Below are 22,140 nucleotides of genomic sequence, written 5' to 3'. Positions count from 1 at the left end.
GTCTGGTTTCCTTGCAGATTCCTCCGCCTGTGGATTGCAGTCCTGGTGATTTATCCTACAAACCAAGCGGTCATTGCACTAACATTTTCCAACTATGTATTACAACCTCTCTTCCCAACGTGTTTTGCACCCGAGTCTGGACTCCGCCTGTTAGCGGGTGTTTGCCTATGTGAGTAACACATGTTGTATAGCATGACTTTCATAATGATGTATTGTTCACAGATTTCTTATCCCTTAATTCATAGGTATTACCTGCAGGTTACAACTATACAAAGGGGTCACCATGATTTTTAAAAATATTATTATTAATATTACAATCTGAGTAACAGCCTCTGGGCTTGTAGAGTTGTTAGAACACCTGCCATTCTTGAGAAAATCAACTGTAAACTTAATCTCTGTATTAGGCATTAATTTAAAGAGCTGTTGGCAGTGCCGTAACTAGCCATTTTAGTACCCTGGGCGAGATAGGGAAGCGGCGCCCCCCATCTAAGTGGGAGTGTCAATTGTCGAGTGGGCGGGGTCAACCTACTGTGGGGGGCGTAGCTAGCTCTTTACAAGTTCTAGACCGCACTGAAACCACCTCGCTCCCCATTCTTCTCCGTCTGGCTTTGTAAGGATCTTTATGTAATGAGCCTCCATAGATCAAAGTACTTTAAATGCAGCTATCACATGCTAGCTGTATAAAAAATGAATTGGTTATTGAAATAAAACTCACTGAAACAAATTAAAACAAATGTAACGGTACCATTTGTATCACACTGCCCCTTCATCACACTGTGCCCTCCATCACAGTTTCTTCTTTATCACACCGTGCCATGGAGCCATCTTTATCCCATCGTGCCCCCTTATCACCATCGCACCAAATGAATATATATATATATATATATATATATATATATATATATATATATATATATATATATATATATATATATATATATATATACACACATACAATATAAAGAGCCTCCTAGTGTCCGCCATACCTTACAGAGAGCATTCCTGTGACCACCATACTATACAGAGAGCATTCCTATGACCGCTATACTATACATAGAGCATTCCTGTGACCTCCATACAATACAGAGAGCATTCCTATGACTGCTATACTATACAGAGAGCATTCCTGTGACCTCCATACAATACAGAGAGCATTCCTATGACCGCTATACTATACAGAGAGCATTCCTATGACCACCATACAATACAGAGAGCATTCTTGTGACTGCAAAACAGATAAATACCTCACCTGAAATTAATAGACCCTACCATTAAATTAAAAAGCCCCAACAATAAATTTAATTGACCCACCAGCACCCCACAAATAAAATAGTACCCATTAAATAATTAGCCCCCACCTAAACGTCACCATTAAATTAATAGCCTACCTCCCACCCATGTACTAAGACACCTAACCTCCCTACCCTCATATCACACATTAATACATCCCCCCCTTCCCTCACACATTATGGCAGCATACCCCCCCTTCCCTCATAAAGCATAGCAGCATCCCCCCTCCATAATAGCAAGATGCAGCACACATTCCTCCCCTCCATAATAGCAGCACACCCTCCCCCTCCCTAATAGCAGCTCACATCCCCCCTCCTTAATAGCAGCTCACATCCCCTCCCTCCATAATAGCAGCTTACATGCCCCTCTCCCCTCCCCTCCCTCCAGAATAGCAGCTTACATGCCCCTCTCCCTCCATAATAGCAACTCACATGCCCACCTCCCTCCATAATAGCAGCTCACATCGCCCCCCTCCCCTCCCTCCATAATAGCAGCTCACATCCCCCCCTCCCCTCCCTCCATAATAGCAGCTCACATCCCCCCCCTCCCCTCCCTCCATAATAGCAGCTCACATCCCCCCCCTCCCCTCCCTCCATAATAGCAGCTCACATCCCCCCCCCCCATCCCTCCATAATAGCAACACACATCCCCTTTCCCCTGCTTTGAAACTTAACTTTTTCCTCTTTCTTCCTGTCCAGCCGTCGCTGCCTGGCTCCTCTCTGGTTCTCTGCTCCTCTGCTGCCTAGCAACGTCATGACATCAGACGCTGAGGCAGAGGGCAGAGTTCAGAAGGGGGTGGAGCCGGGTGCCGGCCGCCATTTTGGATGCGCCGGGCGGCCGGCAGTCTGAATCTGAGGTCTGTTTAATTTTTATTTTTTTTCACTCCTCACACAGAGGCAGGTGCGGGCGGCCATTGCGCCCCCTTGGGACTGCGCCCGGGGCGGCGGCACCGCCCGCACCGGCCTCGTTACGGCTCTGGCTGTTGGTGTAAGCTGTCTTGTGGGCTGAAAATCTTGTGATGATAATTGTTCAAAGCCAATAAGAAGCTTGTCAGCCTTCCTATAGTTGTTTCTCAACCCAGTACATGAGAATTGTACTAAAATATTTGTGCAGATATAAAAGTTAAAATTTAGAGAAAACTGTAAATGTCATATAGGTTTATTTAAATATTTTAGGTTTAATGCAGTGGTTTCTAACACTATGCCCAAACCCCCCTTAAAGTTCATGTTTTAACGATGTCCACCTGTTTGCACTAGTGGTTGTACTCCACTACAGATGTTTCTAAAACTTTCACTGTTTTGGAAGAGGGTTTGAGGATCAGAGGTGGGAAACACTGGTTTAATGTGTTTGTGTGTGTATCTGACAACTACAAAAAAAATTAAATAAAAAAAAATATTTTTTTTTTATCTGCAACTAGCTCATAAAATACATTATATTTGTACTACCTATTTCATGGGAACTGAAGATCTGGCCATTTTCACTTCACTAATTAGTCAGGTTAGTGAGAATTCATATGCAGATGGGACACATTTCTTATGTTTTTATTAGTTATTCATATAGCGCCAATCATATTACGCAGAGCTAAATAGAAACAAGTAGTCATTTACATCAGTTCCTGCCCGGTTGGAGCTTACAATCTAAATTCCCTATCCAACAAACAGACATACACACTAGGGTGCATTTTTGTTAGACGCCAGCTACCCTACCATTGTGTTTTTGGATTGTGGGAGGAAACTGGAGCACCAGAGGAAACCCATGCAAAAACAGCAGAACATACACAGATAGGGCCTGGGTGTTAATAAAATATTCTATATTGATCACTGTCAAGATTACACAGGAGAGAGAAACAACACATATACAGTAACACGTCGGGCCTTATATAAAGGGCCTGATTCTTCTTTGGATGCAAGTCCCGTTGCATGTCGTATCTTACGGGAAATTGCTCTGCGCCTGCTCAGAAACTAACTGGTGAACTCAATTGCAACAAATTTGTGTCCAAAGACAAATTACACTTCTGACTGCCTATGACTTGAAGGATTGAATGGCCACTGGAAGTGTGTACGCACGCAGGAAGTGCTTACACACATAGACAATGTACAGTGAGGGCATGCTGAGGTCAAGTGTGCGCTCATTCATTCGATTCACGCTCTTGGCATCTCTTAGGTACGTGTTTTTAAGCCGTGTCATTTGCACCAGCTACAGGGCAGGTGTAAGTACCGACTGATAGGGACGACTACACTTATGCATGCTAGAACAGGAGTAAGAGAAACTATAAAAATGTATTTTATGTACCGTACACATTAAGAACATCCTGGTTTATGTATTTCATGTAAAAGAAAATGAACCTACTTTTATTAATGATTATAGTATTAATAGTTATAAATTAATTTTATATATATATTTTTTTTTCTTTTTTTGCATGTGTTGTAATGGGACTTGATATTGTACATATGCAATATCCTGCAGTCTGTTCTGTCTGCCTGCATACGAAAATTAAAATATAACCAGAACGCACTTGTCTTATACCCATATTCATATGGAAACGTTTCTTGAGACCCGCTTGTATTTGAGTACCTGCGTGCAAGTTGCATCTGTTTTTTTGTTTTGTTTATTTTAATGCAAGTTGCGTTCACATTGCGTTGCAAGATGAATCAGGCCCACAATGTGCAAATTGCCATTAGATAGCACAAAAACCTCATTGGTGCTGCTGTGCACCACAGCTTGTGCAAGCGCACCTAGATGTCCACTGAAGCACATAGGTTTGCAGAGAAAGAGCAGAAGTTTGCACTGGCCAAAAACAGAAATGTTTTATTTAATAAAAGAGGTGGATCTAAAATGGTAGGGGGTTACGGTTACACTCTTGCACATCTTCAGATTTTTCGGCCTCCCTGCACACCTAGGTCTAGTTTGCAGAGGCATCTCCTGAGAGCGAACAGTAGGCATGTACCTGTGTAGACCAGCGGTGGGCAACAGGTGGCACCTGGCTGCCTGCATTTCGCTGAGACTTCTCTTGCGCCCCCCCAGCTGGTTGCTCCCGATCTTATCAGAACGGGGGTAGACGACTTCCTCAATCACGTGATTGCACAGTGCAGGGAGGACACGCGGCATACCTAGAAGATTACACTGCCTCCTTCCTCTGTGCGGCCCCTTTGAAGGCTGGAGGGCCACAAGGTTTTTGTTGTGTATACATTTCATGCACCAGTTGAGACATATGAAGGTTGTTGAATTAGAAGCTATCCTAACAGGTTACCTACCATAAAAGAAGGAAAAGATGTAACAAGCTAAAGGATCCTGAGGGATCTGTGTTAAATTGCCATTGTCACTAAGCAGTTAATGGGTGTTGATTGGACCTTGATTCTGGCTGTCCTTCCTGAGAATATGGGGGATGGGGTGTTTTGGACTGTGCTCTTGGGGCAGGGTGCCTGGCTGCCGGGAGTTGTGGATCCTGCTTAAACTGGTTCCCTTGAAGCTAAAAACATAGGGGAAGGGGGGTCTGAATTATGCAAGCACAGCTGGGCCTGAAATGTCATTATACAGACAGGCTGATTACTCAGGGCTGAGTCAGCAACAAGGTAGAGAGGAGGGGAAGTGAGAGGATAAATCCAGTGTTTGTACGGGTGAGATTAATGTGTGTTTGTGAGAGACTGAGACAAAGCTAGCTGGCCTGGAAGTGTGTCAACACAAAGCCATGCCTGTTTGTGTGTGAAATAAATTTGGATACAGCATTTAGGATAGTATTGTGTGTGAAATAATTCTGAATATTAAGATTAATGTATAAACACATTTAATTGTAAATGAAAAGTGTGTATGTGTGTTTAAGGGAGGCGTTCCTTCTTTTGTTATATGTGACTTGCTGTCCTCCAGTTCTCCTTGTACCTCAGACTCGCTGATAATAACAGTGACGCAAATCATGAAACACATGAGGGTACTATCAGATATTCCATTTCAATCTGGGCCTTGAAGCTCATTATTACACTTGAAGCTGGTATACAGTACTCTGCCAAATAGACTTAAACTGGTATAGATGGCGCTTGAAGACACCATGAGGAAAGGAATGTTTAACTCCTTTGTTTCCATTTTTCAACTGCCTTACTCACTTGTTATCCACATGAAAGAAGCCTCACCTATATCAAATATCTTTGCATTCACTGAGAGATATGTGCAAAAACAAGTTTTTCCTTCGGTATATAGACTCATTTATAATGTTCAACTTGATTCTGCTTCCACTTACCAGTTTGATGCTTTGCACCAATAAACTTCAAAATAAAACCTGGGCTCCATCGGGCCTACTTATTAAAAATTGGCGATAGTGATGACTTCCTCATGCCCCTTGATAGATGAGAAAGATCCATTATCGTCAGCCATAGTGCTTTCATAAAAACGTATACCAGAAATAACTACTTATTTACATTTCTGCCTCCTTCCATTTTCTTTCCCTTTTGGCCAGTGTTATTTTTATCTACTGAGACAAGTTGGCCCCACCTAAAATTAAGTGGTCTGATCAGTAAGGCACTGTCCAATATTGAATTATTGGGGGGAAAATGACTGCTAATATTGGTGTGACATCAGGTGAATAGTTCTTTTTATTGACCTTATAATGTGGTTTATATTGTCTGCTTGGTACAAACAGTGGGCAGTACACTCTAGGTACAAACAGTGGGCAGTACACTCTAGGTACAAACAGTGGGCAGTACACTCTAGGTACTGCAGTTATGCTTAATGACATGATTGTATCTACAGGAGACATTTTGGAACTAGACATACATACCAACTGTCCTGATTTTGGCAGGACATTCGCAGACTGCAAAAGGGGTTAGGTTTATCCAAAGTAGGTGACATTGCCTACATTTGCACATTTATGGGCGGAGTTTGAGTGGAACGGGGGCAGTGCTTATTTAGTCCCGACTTTGTGACGCTAAATCTTGGGAGGTATGGACATGATACTACAGCTGTACTGAGTTTTTCATAAGTGAACATCCACTAGGATGGGAAGAGGTGATATGTTTGATTTGCAATGTAAACCGAAGTCTTACAAATAACCTTTTGCTTATTATGACACTGGTCTCCTTCTCAGTGTTTGCACCAAAAATTAATTGTAATTATTTTCATTATTTATTGCTGGCCCCACACCCTGAGGAATTGATCCAATATCACTATGTGTGCAGCTCCAAAATAAGGATGATACTTAATAATGATCTGAATACAAACCTTTGTATTATTCACAAGAATAATTGCTAATCCTTTTCTAAGATGACAACGGCCAATGTGTGTGTGCAGTTATCTTCCATATGCAGCCTGGAAATGCAGCTTAGCCGAATATTGTCCAATGTTGCCACACATGTCTGTGCCCAAATTGAATACTGAACCTGTCACTCGGCACACAAAGCAAGTGGCAGTATCAGCCCGCATGCCGCCAGCTTATTATATAATTAAAATACTAATTGTAGTCAAGATGGCCGTCACTACCATTCTAATTGTTGCATAAAGTACACAACAACCTTTTCCAAAATCTTTAATTTAAAGCATGCTTTCTTCTATGCCCTACATTACTACTAAACAAATTGGGGTATAGTTTGTCAAGGTACAGTTGTAGGAAAGAGCGGCACATTTCCACGCTTTTCTCCATATTTGCCTTAGGACAGCCTGTTTCCATGGCTATCCATCAGGCAATGTCATCGTGGGTGAAGTCGGGGCTGAGTGAGAGAACATGTGCATGTTAGTGTATATACTGTAAATATTTCTGTTAACATGCATCTAACACAGAGGGAGCCTAAGGTACATTTTCCCTTCTCTTCTTTCCTCATTTCTCCCGCTGTCCTCAGTCACTGTCCTGGTTTTCTTTTGTTATATTCAAGTATGTGCTTTCTGCCTCTCTCTCCCTCCCACCCCTGGGTTATTTCTGATCTGTCTCTGGAGCTGGTTAATATTCTCTTCCCTCCCATCTGTCTTACAAATCCTTTCTGAGTTCGAAAACAAGTTGTCTTTTCTGGCAGGGTGCCCTGATCAGTAAGGACATGACTGATGGTGTAAGTGTGGGGCATACTTGCACCCACTTAACCAGTGACATCACTGCAGCACAGGATTACACACGCGTGTATGACATGCTTATTGGAAAATCTTTGTGTCTGTATGTTGTTAAAATGTAGCAAACTAAGGACAAGCTGTGTTTTCAGAAGTATATAAATGTATACATGCATGTGTGCACACAATCTGCATAAGGAAGTAATAAGTAGTAAACCATAATTTATCAGCCTCTGCTCACGTATTGCCACAGCTAGTTATTGTCATTATTATCCCTTATCTAAATAGTGCCAATATCACACAGCACTGTATAGAAAGGGACTTTATCCAAGCACATCAGTCATTGCCCCAGACAAGCTGTTAATCTTATTTGCCTTTACACAGTTACACTCATTCCAGGGCCAGTTTAGTTATACCGCTTTCATACTGCCGCCCCGGCAATATCCCGGGTTTTTCAAGCCGGGTTTTTGCCGGGGCTCGGAGCGTCCCAGCTCAGAAACACCATTCATACTGCACCTCGGACCCGGGAATTTCCTGGGTTGACCCCATTCATACTGCACAAGTCTGTGCCCTGGCAATTTGTGGGAGTCATTACCAGAGCAGTTTTCATTGGCTGAAAACATTTTTTTTTTTTTTTTTGTAAGTCTGCTTTTCTGCTGTTTTGTCCATAAAGATGTGTGAGTGTATTTTATAAGATATTTTAATTTTTATTGTTCCATTGTATCATTTGTAAACAATCAGACATTTCTTCAGTGTTTCCACCAATTCCGTTCTGTACTGCTCACCGCTCCGTACTTTACTTTAGTCACCTATGTAAAGTATGTGCGACCTTTCTCTTTCGTTTGTTTCTTATAGTGTGGATGATAGAAGTAGTTGTTTCAGTCCATACTGTTGTTTTCCTCGAGTTTTTTTTTCCTGGTTTTATGTATGCAGTTAATGTAAATATTATGAGCATTACAGGTCAGACAGCCAATCAGCTTGTTTTCTGTGCAACCCGGGTTGAAAAACCCAGGTTGCACCATTCACAGTGCAGGCAACCCGGGTACGACCCGGGAATTACCCCTCGATAAATCCCGGGTTGAAGACCCGGGTTTTTAGACCCTGGATTTTTGACTTGTACCATTCATACTGCACCAAGACCCGGGTCGTTTGAGCTCGCCCCGGCAAAAACCCGGGATTTTGGTGCAGTATGAATGGGGTATTAGATGCCGATAAGCCAACCAATATGTCTTTGGCCTGTAGCAAGAAGCCAGAGCACCCAGAGGAAACCTACACGAACATTAGCAGAACATGCAACATCCACACAGAATCGAACCCAGCATTGTGAGGTCATCGATGAATTAGTTTAGTTTACTTTACTAATCACAAAATTTAAATTCCTAAAATGGTTTTGTGGAACTCTGATTAGCATATTAAGGAAAAATAAAAACCATGGTGGGTAAAACTACACATTAAAACATGTGTGCATAGTTAAGTGGATCCCATACTTTCTCATTTCGAGGCACCCTTAGGGTCTCCATAATTTTTTTCAAAGCACCCCAAGCCAAAATAATCACCAAATAGTCCCTTGCCTTGCTTATCACCAGCCCTAGCCACGGCACCCCTGTGAGATCGCAGTTTGGGAACCAGTGGCATTGTTTGTTAGGTACTTATGCTATTTAAAAAGGAAAACAGAGAGTTGCGCAGAAGTACCTAATAGGAATTTAATAATAAAATCTCAGAAATCTGTACAAGATGCATGTATCACATACAAAAAGCCACATAATTGTGGTATGGCATAAACTGTGTATACACTAGCGCTTCTAAAATAAAGATTCCGGTAAATCTCAATTAAAAACAAATCACATGACCTCATAAACATGTATATGCATACATATATTTTGATGTAACCCCAATATATCTATCTATCACCAGCTGGTAAATATATAATTGGGATATCCAAAACTTTTTGATCCTGCAGGATATAAAGAAAGCAGAGAAATCCTCTCTTCAGATGGTTAAATAAAAATAAACTATTACATGTACATGCGGAATTTTCCTTTTTGGAGTTTTGATCTTCAAAAACTGTCCTTATAAGGATCAAATATAGATGATATCCAGTAAGCAGACAAATAAAGATAATTGGATATTATTGGTGATCAACAAAATGAAGTCTCTTGCCGCAGTCGCGGCTAGAATACAATTATGATCCTGTATGTAGAACCACACTATGTGTGTAAAACATCCAACAGAGGCACAGCTTCTTAACGCTTCAGCGGCTATTATAAATCAAATACCACATACCTCCGGGAACTTATGCTATTTACCTGTGAAGACCGTCGTGCTGTAGAGCTATGTCCCAATGGCGTCACTGAGTGACATAATTATGATGTGACTGATGAATTACATAAGTGACTGATGTGAATGAGTTCTCTGTACAGCGCTGCGGAATTAGTGGTGCTATATAAATGGATGATGATGATAATTATGGGAAATTTTGTGTATATGCTTCAACTTTAAACATCCTATTTTAAACAGATGTTGTGCACATTAAATCATTCACTCTAGTTTTACAAATATCCCCCATTGTCTCAAGGAAATTGCATGCTATGTTTGGGTACTTCACTTTGAAGGTGTTAATATGTACAGTAAATCAGTTTGGGTAGTGTGTTTAAGATAATTTAGCTTGTGTGTGTGTGTAGCTATTGTAAATGAGTTTAAAAAACCATCGGCAAATAGACTATAAAATCTTATTACCATGCAGAACCCTATTTCGTAGTGCTGTGAATCCCCATCTGTGCAGATGCGTCAAGCTTTCCGCAACAGCGCATAGAGTTGCAGATTTTAATGGGGTAAATTTTCTGCCTTAATAGTTGCACTTCAATGGAGAACCGCATTTCTAGGGGCATTTTGGCCATTGCAAAACAAAGCTGCAAATACAAATAAGTAATAAAAACAGTGCTGATGTCCCCTCACTTAATGGTTCATTTAAGCCATAAATGTGTTTAAACCAACAGCCTTTAACATGAAAAACAGAAAAGTTTGATTCAATGAAAGCAATGACTCTGAGGTGGTAGAAGATTGGGGCGAGAAACAAAAATGTCGCCCTCTAGCCCTCAATTTTAGCCAAATGAACCTAAAATATTCATAGACTGTGGCCCCCTTCAGCGTTGAGCCCTGGGTGGTCACCCAGCATTACGGCCCTGAGCTTGGACTGTGGATGACACTTTTGCATAGTGCACTGGATGTTCTGTGTAGCTGCACATCCATTGTATGCATATCATGCAGGAAAGCCGCGTGTCATGTGTGGGTAGAATAGACGTGATATGGGGATAAGGAAGAAGTTGTGTGTCTTTGGGCAGTAATTGACAGGATGGCTCATTTCTACATTACATCCAGCAAAGGGTATGAGTGAGATGATAATGGGGGAAGGAGTGTGCCTTGTTCTTTGTTTATCAGCCACTTACTACTATATAGTATTCTACGCACGCCCTTCATATGTTATCAGAAACTGACTGACCTATTCCAGTTCATACAGCATTCGTTATCTGGGAATTTTCATGTTGCAGACTCTATTATCTCTGTGGCAAGGACAGGCTTTTGGGTGTAGACATGAATGAACAGTTTTTAAACTAATATGGCATTTTCTTCTTTTTGTCTTCCTGTGTCATGTATGAACTTGATGTGTAGGAAATGTCCCCCTGTCAGCAGTTAATTTCCAGTAGAACTTCCCCTGCATCATTTCTAGCCTGCTTCGACAGGAGTACTGGAAACAGCCTGTGGCTGATTAGTAAGATGGACAGTTGCTACCTCTTCTCTTAAGCTGATTGGAAAGCATTAGGAATGCGTAATATAAGCAGCAAGGGCTTGTGTGTAGCTGTTTATTGTGTAACTGAGCTAGGCTCCCATGAATCCTGCAGAATAACATATTCAGATCAATACTGAATCTGATCCTGTTTTTCTGAGGCTATGCAGTATATTACTTAATACCATTGTATGCAACTATGCAATCATCTCATTGGGTTTCTTTGCAGCAATACAGTAGATAAGGGCATTGTGTGTGAAAAATAGGCCATTCAAATTGTAGAACTCTCAAAATAAGTTCTTAAATGTCCACTCACTGCAAATATACAGCAATGCAGTTTGTAGCTTTCATGTGTATCATGGTTCAGAGGGCTGCAATATTAGTTTGGTCTGGATATATGTTGTCTATATTGTCAATAATTAACAATTGTACTGTTCATCCCAGCAATATTTCACTCTTCATTATATTAGATACAAAATGTACAGCAAACCATAGCCATCAGACAGACACTTTGCTTTAATTGTGTAACGTGCACAAGACAGATAAAAGGTAATTGTTGATTGGATGTCGTGTGCCAGTGCAAAATTTGCACCTACATGCAATATTATTAAATGAGCTTGAGTGTGTGTTAAGGTATGATGGATAGGCAAGAACAGTGCTGAGTAGTAAGATGATCCATTATTTTGTCAGTGAGGCCTGCACTAACCGTTATCAACATAATATAGTGTGGAATGAATACATAGGTCACCTACAAAGCAAAGGACATCTATTGCCCAGTGTAGAATCAGCCTTGGTCCCATCCATCTGCAAAAAGACAATTGCATCTTTTCAAGCCAATCAGAGTAGCTGCACACAACCCAGCTCTCGGACAGAAAGCCATTCACCAGTTCCTGGAGACCAGCACTAGCCTATAAGATCATGTTTACAACGTAGACTTGATCTCATAGGCCAGTGCACGTTTGCAACGGATGCGCCTGTTATTTTGCTCCTGAGTATTGCACTTAAGTGACAAGATGTAATACAAGCATTGTAATAAGCTTCACAAACATAAAATTGCTACTCCAAATAAAAACAGTCCTGCTGTCCTCTTACAGTCAGGATTAGTTTGAGCCATAAATAAGGATAAAACAGAGCAGTATTTTGGGAGGAAAAGAGGAACGTTTATTTTAATAAAACAGGCTGTACTAAAGTGGTAGGAAGTTGGGCTTTGATCTGACATGTACTCTTTTGCACTAAGCTCTTCTTGAGATTTTCCTCCTCTATACACATATAGATGCACTCCTAGTTTTATACAGCACTTCCCGAGGGCAGAGAGTAGGTGTGGATCATCCATGCACAGTACTGAAAAACAACGGTGTTTCTATGTGCACGTTGCATGTTCTTTGTAAGTGAGCACAATAGTATCTAACTATTTCTATTCTCCCTAAGTGCTACTCACCTGGGTGAATTGTGCCAGTGTACGATGGGCCACTCGAGTCCAAGATATGTTTACGGCTGGAAAGTTGCTTGCTCTGGGACTCATCATTATTATGGGATTTGTGCAGATCTGCAAAGGTAAGTGCCCTTAGTAGTATTCTGTGTAGTACACATAGGTATGTGCTGAAACAATTCACAGCAGCAGTACAGTGACATAATACTTGGAGGTGTCTCTACGTGAGGAGATCCTTTGTATATTTTAATACATTCTTATTGTCTGTATACGATGCATGTGTCTTCCTAATGTGAACAATGTTTTCCCAGGGGAGTATTTCTGGCTGGAGCCTAAAAATGCTTTTGAGAATTTCCAGGAGCCAGATATTGGTCTGATTGCACTGGCTTTTTTGCAAGGGTCTTTTGCATATGGTGGCTGGAACTTTTTGAACTATGTCACAGAAGAGTTGGTGGACCCCTACAAGTAAGAACCACTGGAGACCACATTCATAGCCTGTTACTTTCATAGCTAGTCCTAGAACAAATAAGCTACAGTTGTGTGACTTTTGTATCAAGATTATGAGCTACTAACTCAAATGTATACCACACTATAGGGGCAAGAATTGACTTTACAATGGTGGGAACAATGACTAAAATTGTTATCGTGATATAAATTATATGTGACAGATATAGTTAGAGAAATTGTGTGGAATATATTGATATATGAAGTGATTCTAATGTGAATGTCATGTAAATACAGACAGTCTGGTAATATGCATAGTAGCACAACCTCACTGAGCTGCTAAGTGAGCTACTACAGGATAATCCAATAACAATGGTCCAGCTGACAGCACAGAAACAACTCCACTAACAAGCTAGAGCTCAGAACATCCATTTACTCTTAAGGTGACCACACATTTCACATGAAATCCTAGGATATCCTATCACATAAGCCACAGATTTACATCATATTCATGTGAAGAAGGTACAAAAAAGAGAAACCAACTTTATAAAGATGCCATCATTGATAGGCTTACATTTTTAAAGATAAACTCTGCCCATTTACTGCCAAGTATTCATTACAGACACAATTCTGAGTGCAAGTGTAGAAAGCAGATCCCATTTTGCTGATCTCTGATCAATGCAGAGTCAATTATGTTGGAAAGTATTCATATAAGAATACAGTCATGCGGCTAGTATATAAAACAAACCATTCTGGTGACCAAAAGGCAAATCACACCTAGGGGTAATCTTATCAGGCTGCGAGTTTCCGGCGGATTTGAAAAGAGGTGATTTTGCTCATAGCAACCAATCAGATTCTAGCTGTCATTTTGTAGAATGCACTAAATAAACGATAACTAGTATCTGATTGGTTGCTATAGGCAACATCCTCACTTTTCAAGCCCAGCAGAAACTCCTAGTTTGATAAATTGACCCCCTATTCTGGTTACCAGTATACAATACAAACCCTATTCTTATAGTGAGTATCTAAATCTCCTAATGGCTCATATACAAAACATTAGTCATTCTGGTGACAAGCATACAAAACATATCCCTGTAAACCCCCCCCGCCCCCGAAGTCAGAAAAATACAATGCTGAACCCTATTCTAAAGCCTGTATGGGAAACAGACCACTTTATATAAGACAAAGTCTGGTGATCCTACGGTCTTTTACACATCTCTTTGTGGTGTAAATAACAATAGCAGCCAGCCATTTAATTGCTAATGGTGCCAGACATCTGCTTGTTTATTGTCCTCTGACTAGAATCCTCTTTACATTCCGATGCAATTTAGTAATTTTCATTCCAGTAAATAGTTACTACAAAAAGAAAATAACATATACAAAAATATTATTTGTTATTTTTATATTCCTCACAATTTTATTTTGTACACATCTTGTATCAGTTTAGGACTCTTGTGTGTCCCATTTTCCCAGTACAGTTTTGCTGTAGTAATCTTTAAATCTATCTGAAATACTGTGTGACTAGGCTCTTTTAGCTGTTTGTATGTCTTTGTAACCCTAAATACATACATGATAAGCTCATGTTTAATGTCCTAATTTTAATTTCTAAAAATATTGGAACCTCATACATGTCACATATCATAGCAATGTCTTCATTATTGTTGATGATTTTGGAGTCATTTATAGTTTTTTGGTATATGTGTAAGTATGTAAAAGATCACGCTGCTCCATTTTTGCTCCAGACTGTCATTGTACCTCACTTCATGTGGCTGGTACATAGATATGACTAGGTCTCCCTCTAGTGGCAGAACCTGGTTAATCATTGTGTCTTCCAACAGGAACCTCCCACGTGCCATCTTCATATCTATTCCACTTGTCACTTTTGTATATGTTTTTGCAAACATTGCCTACGTGACAGCCATGTCCCCTCAGGAGCTACTGGCTTCCAATGCAGTGGCTGTGGTGAGTATTTTTAAACCACACTAATCTTTTTTGTCATTTCATACACATAAATAGTTGCATAGATTGTGTTTATTTGTATAACTCTTTAAAAAACCTCCTTATGCTCTTCAGACATTTGGTGAGAAATTGCTGGGTGTCATGGCCTGGATCATGCCAATATCTGTGGCCCTCTCCACATTTGGGGGAGTCAATGGATCTTTGTTTACCTCATCCAGGTGAGTGCGAGATGTAGGTCTATTACTGTGTATATACATAAACCAGTGTGTGCCCATTAGCCATGTGTGGTACTGTTAAGGGTAATGTACTGTTAATGTTACATAGTTACATTACCTCAAGAGACTTTGTTCCTCTGATAGGCTGTTTTTTGCGGGTGCAAGAGAGGGTCATCTTCCAAGTGTCTTGGCCATGATTCACATCAAACGCTGCACACCAATCCCAGCACTACTTTTCACGGTAAGCCCCCATTCTTCTCAGTAGCCCACTCTTGTTGCCTGTCATTCTGCCATTAGCCCTACAGCAAGTGGAGCGTTCATTTGCTCTAACATCTCCATTCTCTCACACTTTTTTTTTCTTTCCCAACAGTGCCTGTCCACTCTACTGATGCTTGTTACCAGTGACATGTATACTCTAATTAATTATGTTGGCTTCATCAATTACCTGTTCTATGGTGTTACTGTAGCTGGACAGATTGTCTTAAGATGGAAGAAACCAGACATTCCTCGGCCAATCAAGGTTAGTAGGGCAGATTAAAAGAGGAAAGAGCATAAGAAATTGTCATTCCCAGCATACCTAAGTAAATTAAATTAGATAATCAAATTCAGAATATTAAATAACCAAACAAATTGTACAATTACTTTCCGAAAGAGTGTGATGCCTTATTAGTAGGCGTGATAAGTAGCCACTGGACTGCTGATCTGGCACCCCAAATCCAATGGTGGGATACTGTCTTTTGCAAATTCAAGGTCATCCTTTTCCAGGCTATATGTAAAAAAGGACAAATAGAGGAAGATGGACACTGACAAACATGATGAGATAAAAATAGCAAAAACTCCAGACAATCTGGCTTTTGATAAATAGGGCACACAGTCGTTTCAGACTGTTGTCTGTCTTCATTATGTTTGTGCAGTATGATATTTAGTAGTATTATAATCATTATTAATAATGAACACTGTACACTTATTTCAACAATGGTTAATAAAAGCAGCACAAAGTATTTTTGGGTGCACACTAGGCCCCATTTACTAAGAGGCAGAGGGCAGTGGCACAGTGCAAAATACTTGCATACATTTCGTCAAAAGCGAATAGATTTTAGAAGAAAGATGGCAGCATTTGCAGAGTGGCACAAAAAATATAGCAGAATAGCACGGGTTTGTGTCCCCAAAACTGAGACATATAAAAAAAAAAAAACCAATATATGAATCTGTGGTAATTTTCCCTTTACTATTAGAATTTTCTTCTCATGGAGTAGCTCACAATTATCAAGTATTGGGTGCAAACTTAAAATTAAATACTCTTTGATATCCTTAAGGAAACAGATAAAATATGAATACAAATTATTTTTAGGAAACTATTGATCATAAAATCCACCAATAATAATCCGTATGTACACAAATGGGCAGAGGTGAAAAGCAGATAAATAAATACAAGAATGAGCAAACATCACTGAGCAAAAAATCCATTATAGAGCTTGAAACCTATACAAGGAAGATCTCCTCTATAGTACTTTTGCATAACTTATATGTAAAAAATATTGAGTGTCTCACAATAATCCTAATGTGAATCGCAGGGGAAAGAATATACAGCTCATTTGTACCAAATAACCCTCATAGCCAAGAATACACAAGAGCCAATTAGTACGAATAAGTTCCAATTATATGAGAACTAAAACTACATAATGCAGGCCAAAGCACTGCACAATACATTCACCTAGAGTTATTACACCAGTTCCATTAATTTTACTGAATTCCCAAAAAGAGTGTATTAGTGGTTAATAATAGTCATATTTTGAAAAAAACGAAAGGAGATTGGGGGGAGATAGTTCATAGATTGTAGTGTCTGCCCTCCGATAAGTCATGCAGATCACTAACAAGCCAATGAGCCTACCTATTAAATAAATCTCATATCCATATGTTTACTCAGCTGATGGGAAGGGTTAGGTGTAGTGAGAGTAATGTATGGCGTTGGTGCACCCAGTTTTCCTGAGCATATTTCATATTGAGGAGCAAGATTATTTATATTGCATGAAGGGGTGAGATTACATTATTAGGGGCGTTTTCTGCTGTGCAAAGGCCTTGGTTTGATTAGCTCTGAGCTGTTGGACAATGGGTGTGATCCTGAATTTTTAATAGGATGTAGATGCAGAAAACTACATTTCATGGTGCACTTTTTCCACAGTAGAACAAAGCTTTAAGCGCACAAAAGTATCGCATGCACAAAATGAGCAAAACCAAGATGTGTTTTAGGAGAAAGACAGAATAGTTTAATTATAGGGATAGTTCTAAATGTGTAGGAGATGAGACTTTGTGATGTTCCTACTTTTGCTTAGTGCACTTAGGCACATTTGTAGTGTGCAGAGGAGCTGTGAAGAGTTGGCTAGTTTCCCCATGTGCACTGGGAGGACAAGCTGTGCTCACTGGATTTTTACACTAATAATCTGTTGGAGGGGGTGCATTATATGGATACATATGCATTGTTAGAGATGTACCTCCTAAAATAGAGAGGATAATAAAAGTTCGAATGACTGTAAAGTTCAGAGAGAGAGATAGGGGAAGCATGAAGTAGTGTGAGAGAAAATGGGAAGCATGGTGAGAAATGACGTGAGAGACGGAGGATGCATTTAGAGAAGCAGACTGAAAAGGAAGAGAAGCAGTGGTTTTTTTTTTTAAGTTGATATGCAGTAATACCCCCTTATTTTACCACAGGTTAACCTCATTTTTCCAGTGATCTACCTCCTGTTCTGGGCTTTTCTGCTTGTGTTTAGCTTATGGTCTGAGCCTGTTGTCTGTGGAATAGGCCTGGCTATCATGCTTACTGGAGTCCCTGTGTACTTCCTGGGGGTCCACTGGCAAAACAAGCCCCAGTGCTTCAATAACTTTGTTGGTGAGTACATACTGGATGATGACTGTTTTCTTTCTTTTGGGCATCCTCCTCCATGTATACAAACAGAACTGTTTTACATAGGAAAAGGGGTAATTTTAGTCTTTTTTTGTGTTTTTTTTTCCCCCCCTTCAGATGCAATGACACGGGCTGGCCAGAAGCTGTGTGTGGTGGTTTATCCTCAGATGGACAATAAAGACGAAGACGTCAGTGAGGAGACCAAAGAGCAGAGAGCACCAATCTACAAGCCAGGGTCTGAAGCTGGAGATGGAGCTCATGCCTGAGCCCTTTCCTTCTCCATTGAACGTTCACTCCACTCCCACTGCCCCTACACATAAATGCTGTCAGGACCACACTGTACAGCTTTGCAGAGATAGATGGAACGTGTGTATACGTATATTTCTGTATGTGTGCGCGCGCCTCGCTGTGCACATAAACTATGCTGGTTATCGTATTTCCTGTCTCCTTTGCCCTCAGGTAATAGTGGTGTCCCAGGGTAGAATCACATGGTGTGAAGTCAGTGCTACGTAATTGTTTGTGTTTGTTACACATGCAGTTGTGCATTGTTTCTCTTTAGCTCTATCTCTGCATTGTACTGTGGAACTGTTCTTTATCACCACTCCATACAGTGCCCTTAATTGCTGTACTAGCTCCCCTGCTGGGCAGCAGAGGGAGTTTCAGCTCTGCTCTGTTTTGTGACATAATGTCTATGTACCTCATATTAGAGGTAATTTCACTCCAAGCGGGTGTCTCTTGCTCCCCTCTGGAAACCTACATGTGGCAGCCTGCGCCACATGACGGCCTGCAATGGACATACACCAGATTGAGGTACCTGAAAAGCTTTTTGACAACCAACTGAACACTCTTTCCATGATTCTGTTTCTTAGACTACAACATTGCAAATGGCATCTCTGCTGCTCAGAATATTAATTGCTAAATGATGGTTTACTCCTGACAATCATGAGACTTGCACAGGACTCACTCCTGAACCATTGTGCATACATGTGGAATACAATAGGACTTCATAGCAGATGTTCTGCTGAAGGAGTAATTGGCTACGAAGAAAGCCAATGTACTACAGTGTGGCCTCAGATCTCTCTCCCCCTGACTGTGACGTGCCACAATGGTCCTACATTCAATCCAAAACAGAGGTTACCCATAACCCTTTGGGGGCAGTCTAGTCTCCTACTGCTCAAATGTCCCCTTTACACTCCGGGAGGTCTATCTACCAGGTGTTCTAATTCTGCAGAATACTCTAAATGTTTTATATATAGATTTTTTTTTTTTTTATTCAGGATCTCTTGTCTCTGAATGTAATAAAATTGATCTTGTGCCTTTTTCGTGGTATGCATATATGTGTGGAATACTGTCCATTCACGTATTGCAATATGTTATTAAACACATATATGTACACAAATATGATTATTATAAGCATTTATTTCTATTCGGTGTCCTATTTCATATCTACAGTGGACAAGTCAGTAAGTGAAGATATATATAAAGACGAGACACATTTGTTTTGCACAAAACAAGCAATTGAATACTAGTATATAATATCTGTATTGCATGTGATAAAAGTTCTTTACATTATCATTATTTGTGTCTTAGAGGTTTACATATTTAGCATAATCATTCACACATTCTAGATGCTTCATCCCTATGTACAGAGCTGTAAGCCGGATACTGTGATAGAAAAAACTGGCCCTCAGTTTTAATATGTAAGCGGCTTTAGATAATATTCTTCCTAGCACCTTCTGTACCTGTTATTTGTAGATTGAAATGCCCATATTTCATTAGACGTCTATAAACTAACACTGATGTAAGACAGTCATGCTGTGTGTGATTTAATCCGGTCTGTTTTTTTAAAAACATATTAATTTCCTGTGAGCTTTATAAAAAATGTATACAACACACAAGAAAGTATACCTCGGGAATATAAATAGACATCGCTCTGCTTCCTAGTCTGTTAACATGATGTCCCTACTAACATTCCTACCCCGATCACCACAAAATCTGTGCACACAGATCCACATACTGTAACTTTAACAGTTTACTAATCAAGATAAGATGAAAGTACCAGCCATCAGTAGACAAAATAGGGTTGTACCCATTTCAGAGTATCTAATATATATAAGCCTAGCGGCGTGTGTTAGTCTGTGTGTGGAAAAAAAAAAACAAACAAGCTGCAGCGCCACCTGCTGGGCGGAGTTATACACTGACCTACTAAATTCTTAGCATTATCTAATATATAAAAGTAAAAGCCTAGCGGCGTGTGTTAGTGCGTGTGTGTGGAAAACTATTTTCTCAGAAAGGGCTCATCCAATTGGCCTGAAATTTGGTATACTGACATTACTTGACAAAAAAATTAGAATAATGAAGTCAGTTAACTTCCATCATCCCCCCTTCCCCCTGTGGGAGGGGTAGTAAAGGCTAAATTTACGAGTTGAAGGCTCAAACTCATTTTCGTGAGGTAATTTTACCTCATGAACACACATTAAAAAGGGCGCTTGCGTCGGGAAGTAACGCTCTTCCCCTGAGAAGACCTGGGCTAGGCCCAAATGCATGACAAGAACCTTTTTAACACCTTAAGTAGCTTGATTTGACTAGAATGCATGAGTATCATGCACGGGTTAACTTGTACTATTATATTTATGTTATTATTGTGTGCCATTTAGATTAGAAATGTTGCTAATATATTATCCCAGATACATATCTGGCACCATTCTTTTGAGCAGTGACCTGTAGGTATGCAGTAGCAAACTTTGCACCGAGTGAAAGAAAATTCTGAGCAGTCAGGTAATGTGTCCACATGTTAGACGGGAAGTTTGGTCACGGGTGTAATGGCTGCAGCAGCACCTTTGCTTGCTGTTGAGTCTGGCAGCATTATGGGGTCATGAAACAGGATCAACACTCTACAAGCCTTTTAGTCTGTGTATGTAATTCTAGTTAAAAAGAAAGTAATCATTTTTTGAAGAATGGAGTAACGCTATGTGTGGATGTGACTTCAGCCTATGGTAAGGAGCTGGAGATTAGCTTTGAAGGCATATGGGGGGGGTGTCACTTTAAAAAATTTTTTAAAAAAAGGACATACAATTCCTAGTATGCTGTCACTCTGGTCCTTTATTACACTTGTTTATATTTTATTAGTCAGAAGTCATTAGCAATTTGATCAGTCAAAAAAAAGTGAAAGTTTTCCAAAAGGATGTCTTGTAGGTCCCAATTAAGAAATGCAGAGTAATGTAGTTCCTCTACAAGAGCACTGGGGCATCTCACAAATCTATAATAATAATGCAGGAGGAAAGTTTTTCTCTTTAAATAAAAAGTGGTTTCACTTCGAAATGGTAAAGAACTGGAAAATTATGGGTCTGAAATTACCACAATGCCAAGTATATCTAAATTCGTGGTCATATCATGCCCCTATCTCTGACGACCTCTCTCCCCTCTTCTCACACCTGCCTTAGAAAATCAATAAATCTTTGCCTAATAGTGCCTAGATTAAAAAACTATTACAGAATCGCATAACAGAATACTTTGAGTTCAAATCCACCACTGAAACTGATCTACTATTATATGGAAAGCAGGCAAGACAATAATAAGAGGATATGTGACAGCATGGCCTCTAGGGGATAAATGTATCAAGCTGCGAATTTCTGTAGGGTTTGAAAAGTGGAGATGTTTCTTATAGCAACCAATCAGATTCTAGCTATCATTTATTTAGTATGATATGCAAAATGACAGCTAGAATCTGATTGGTTGCTATAGGCAACATCTACACTTTTCTAACCTGCTGGAAACTCTTTGCTTGATACATTTACCCCTTGAACTAAAAAGAGAAACTGCTCAAAATTACAGAATTAACCAAGTGTAACAACCCCTTAGAGGTGGGTGTTGTGAGAGAGAATCTTACCTGGTACTCCTGCTGGCTACTCTTCTTCAGTCACGGCACGGCAATGAGACAGAGAACCCCCATGTTTCAAACATCATAAAGGACAATAAATGAGTGAAGTGACGTCAGATTTATTATACTGGAATAATATGTCACTAAAATACTTTTAAACAAAGAATGATTAGCAGCAAGCACAATCTAAATACAATGTTCAAAGGCCTTAGCGGT

At 40.1% G+C, this 22,140-nt stretch overlaps 1 protein-coding gene across 2 annotated transcripts in view; it reads left to right on the top strand.

Moving 5' to 3' along the window:
* SLC7A8 (solute carrier family 7 member 8) overlaps window positions 1-19,443 on the top strand; it is a 29,505-nt gene extending 10,062 nt beyond the window's left edge. For both annotated transcript variants that reach the window (XM_075211182.1, XM_075211183.1), the window contains exons 4-12: window positions 18-169; window positions 12,524-12,649; window positions 12,836-12,989; window positions 14,807-14,930; window positions 15,042-15,145; window positions 15,287-15,383; window positions 15,513-15,662; window positions 17,852-18,029; window positions 18,162-19,443. In XM_075211182.1, the coding sequence (XP_075067283.1) occupies window positions 18-169; window positions 12,524-12,649; window positions 12,836-12,989; window positions 14,807-14,930; window positions 15,042-15,145; window positions 15,287-15,383; window positions 15,513-15,662; window positions 17,852-18,029; window positions 18,162-18,310 (1,234 nt within the window). In that variant the 3' untranslated portion in view covers window positions 18,311-19,443. The remainder of the gene's footprint in view (window positions 1-17; window positions 170-12,523; window positions 12,650-12,835; window positions 12,990-14,806; window positions 14,931-15,041; window positions 15,146-15,286; window positions 15,384-15,512; window positions 15,663-17,851; window positions 18,030-18,161) is intronic.
* The last annotated feature ends 2,697 nt before the right edge of the window (window positions 19,444-22,140 follow it).

Source organism: Mixophyes fleayi, chromosome 1, assembly GCF_038048845.1.
Source record: "Mixophyes fleayi isolate aMixFle1 chromosome 1, aMixFle1.hap1, whole genome shotgun sequence".
Lineage (NCBI taxonomy): Eukaryota > Metazoa > Chordata > Amphibia > Anura > Limnodynastidae > Mixophyes > Mixophyes fleayi.
This window is presented reverse-complemented; position numbering and strand designations above follow the sequence as displayed.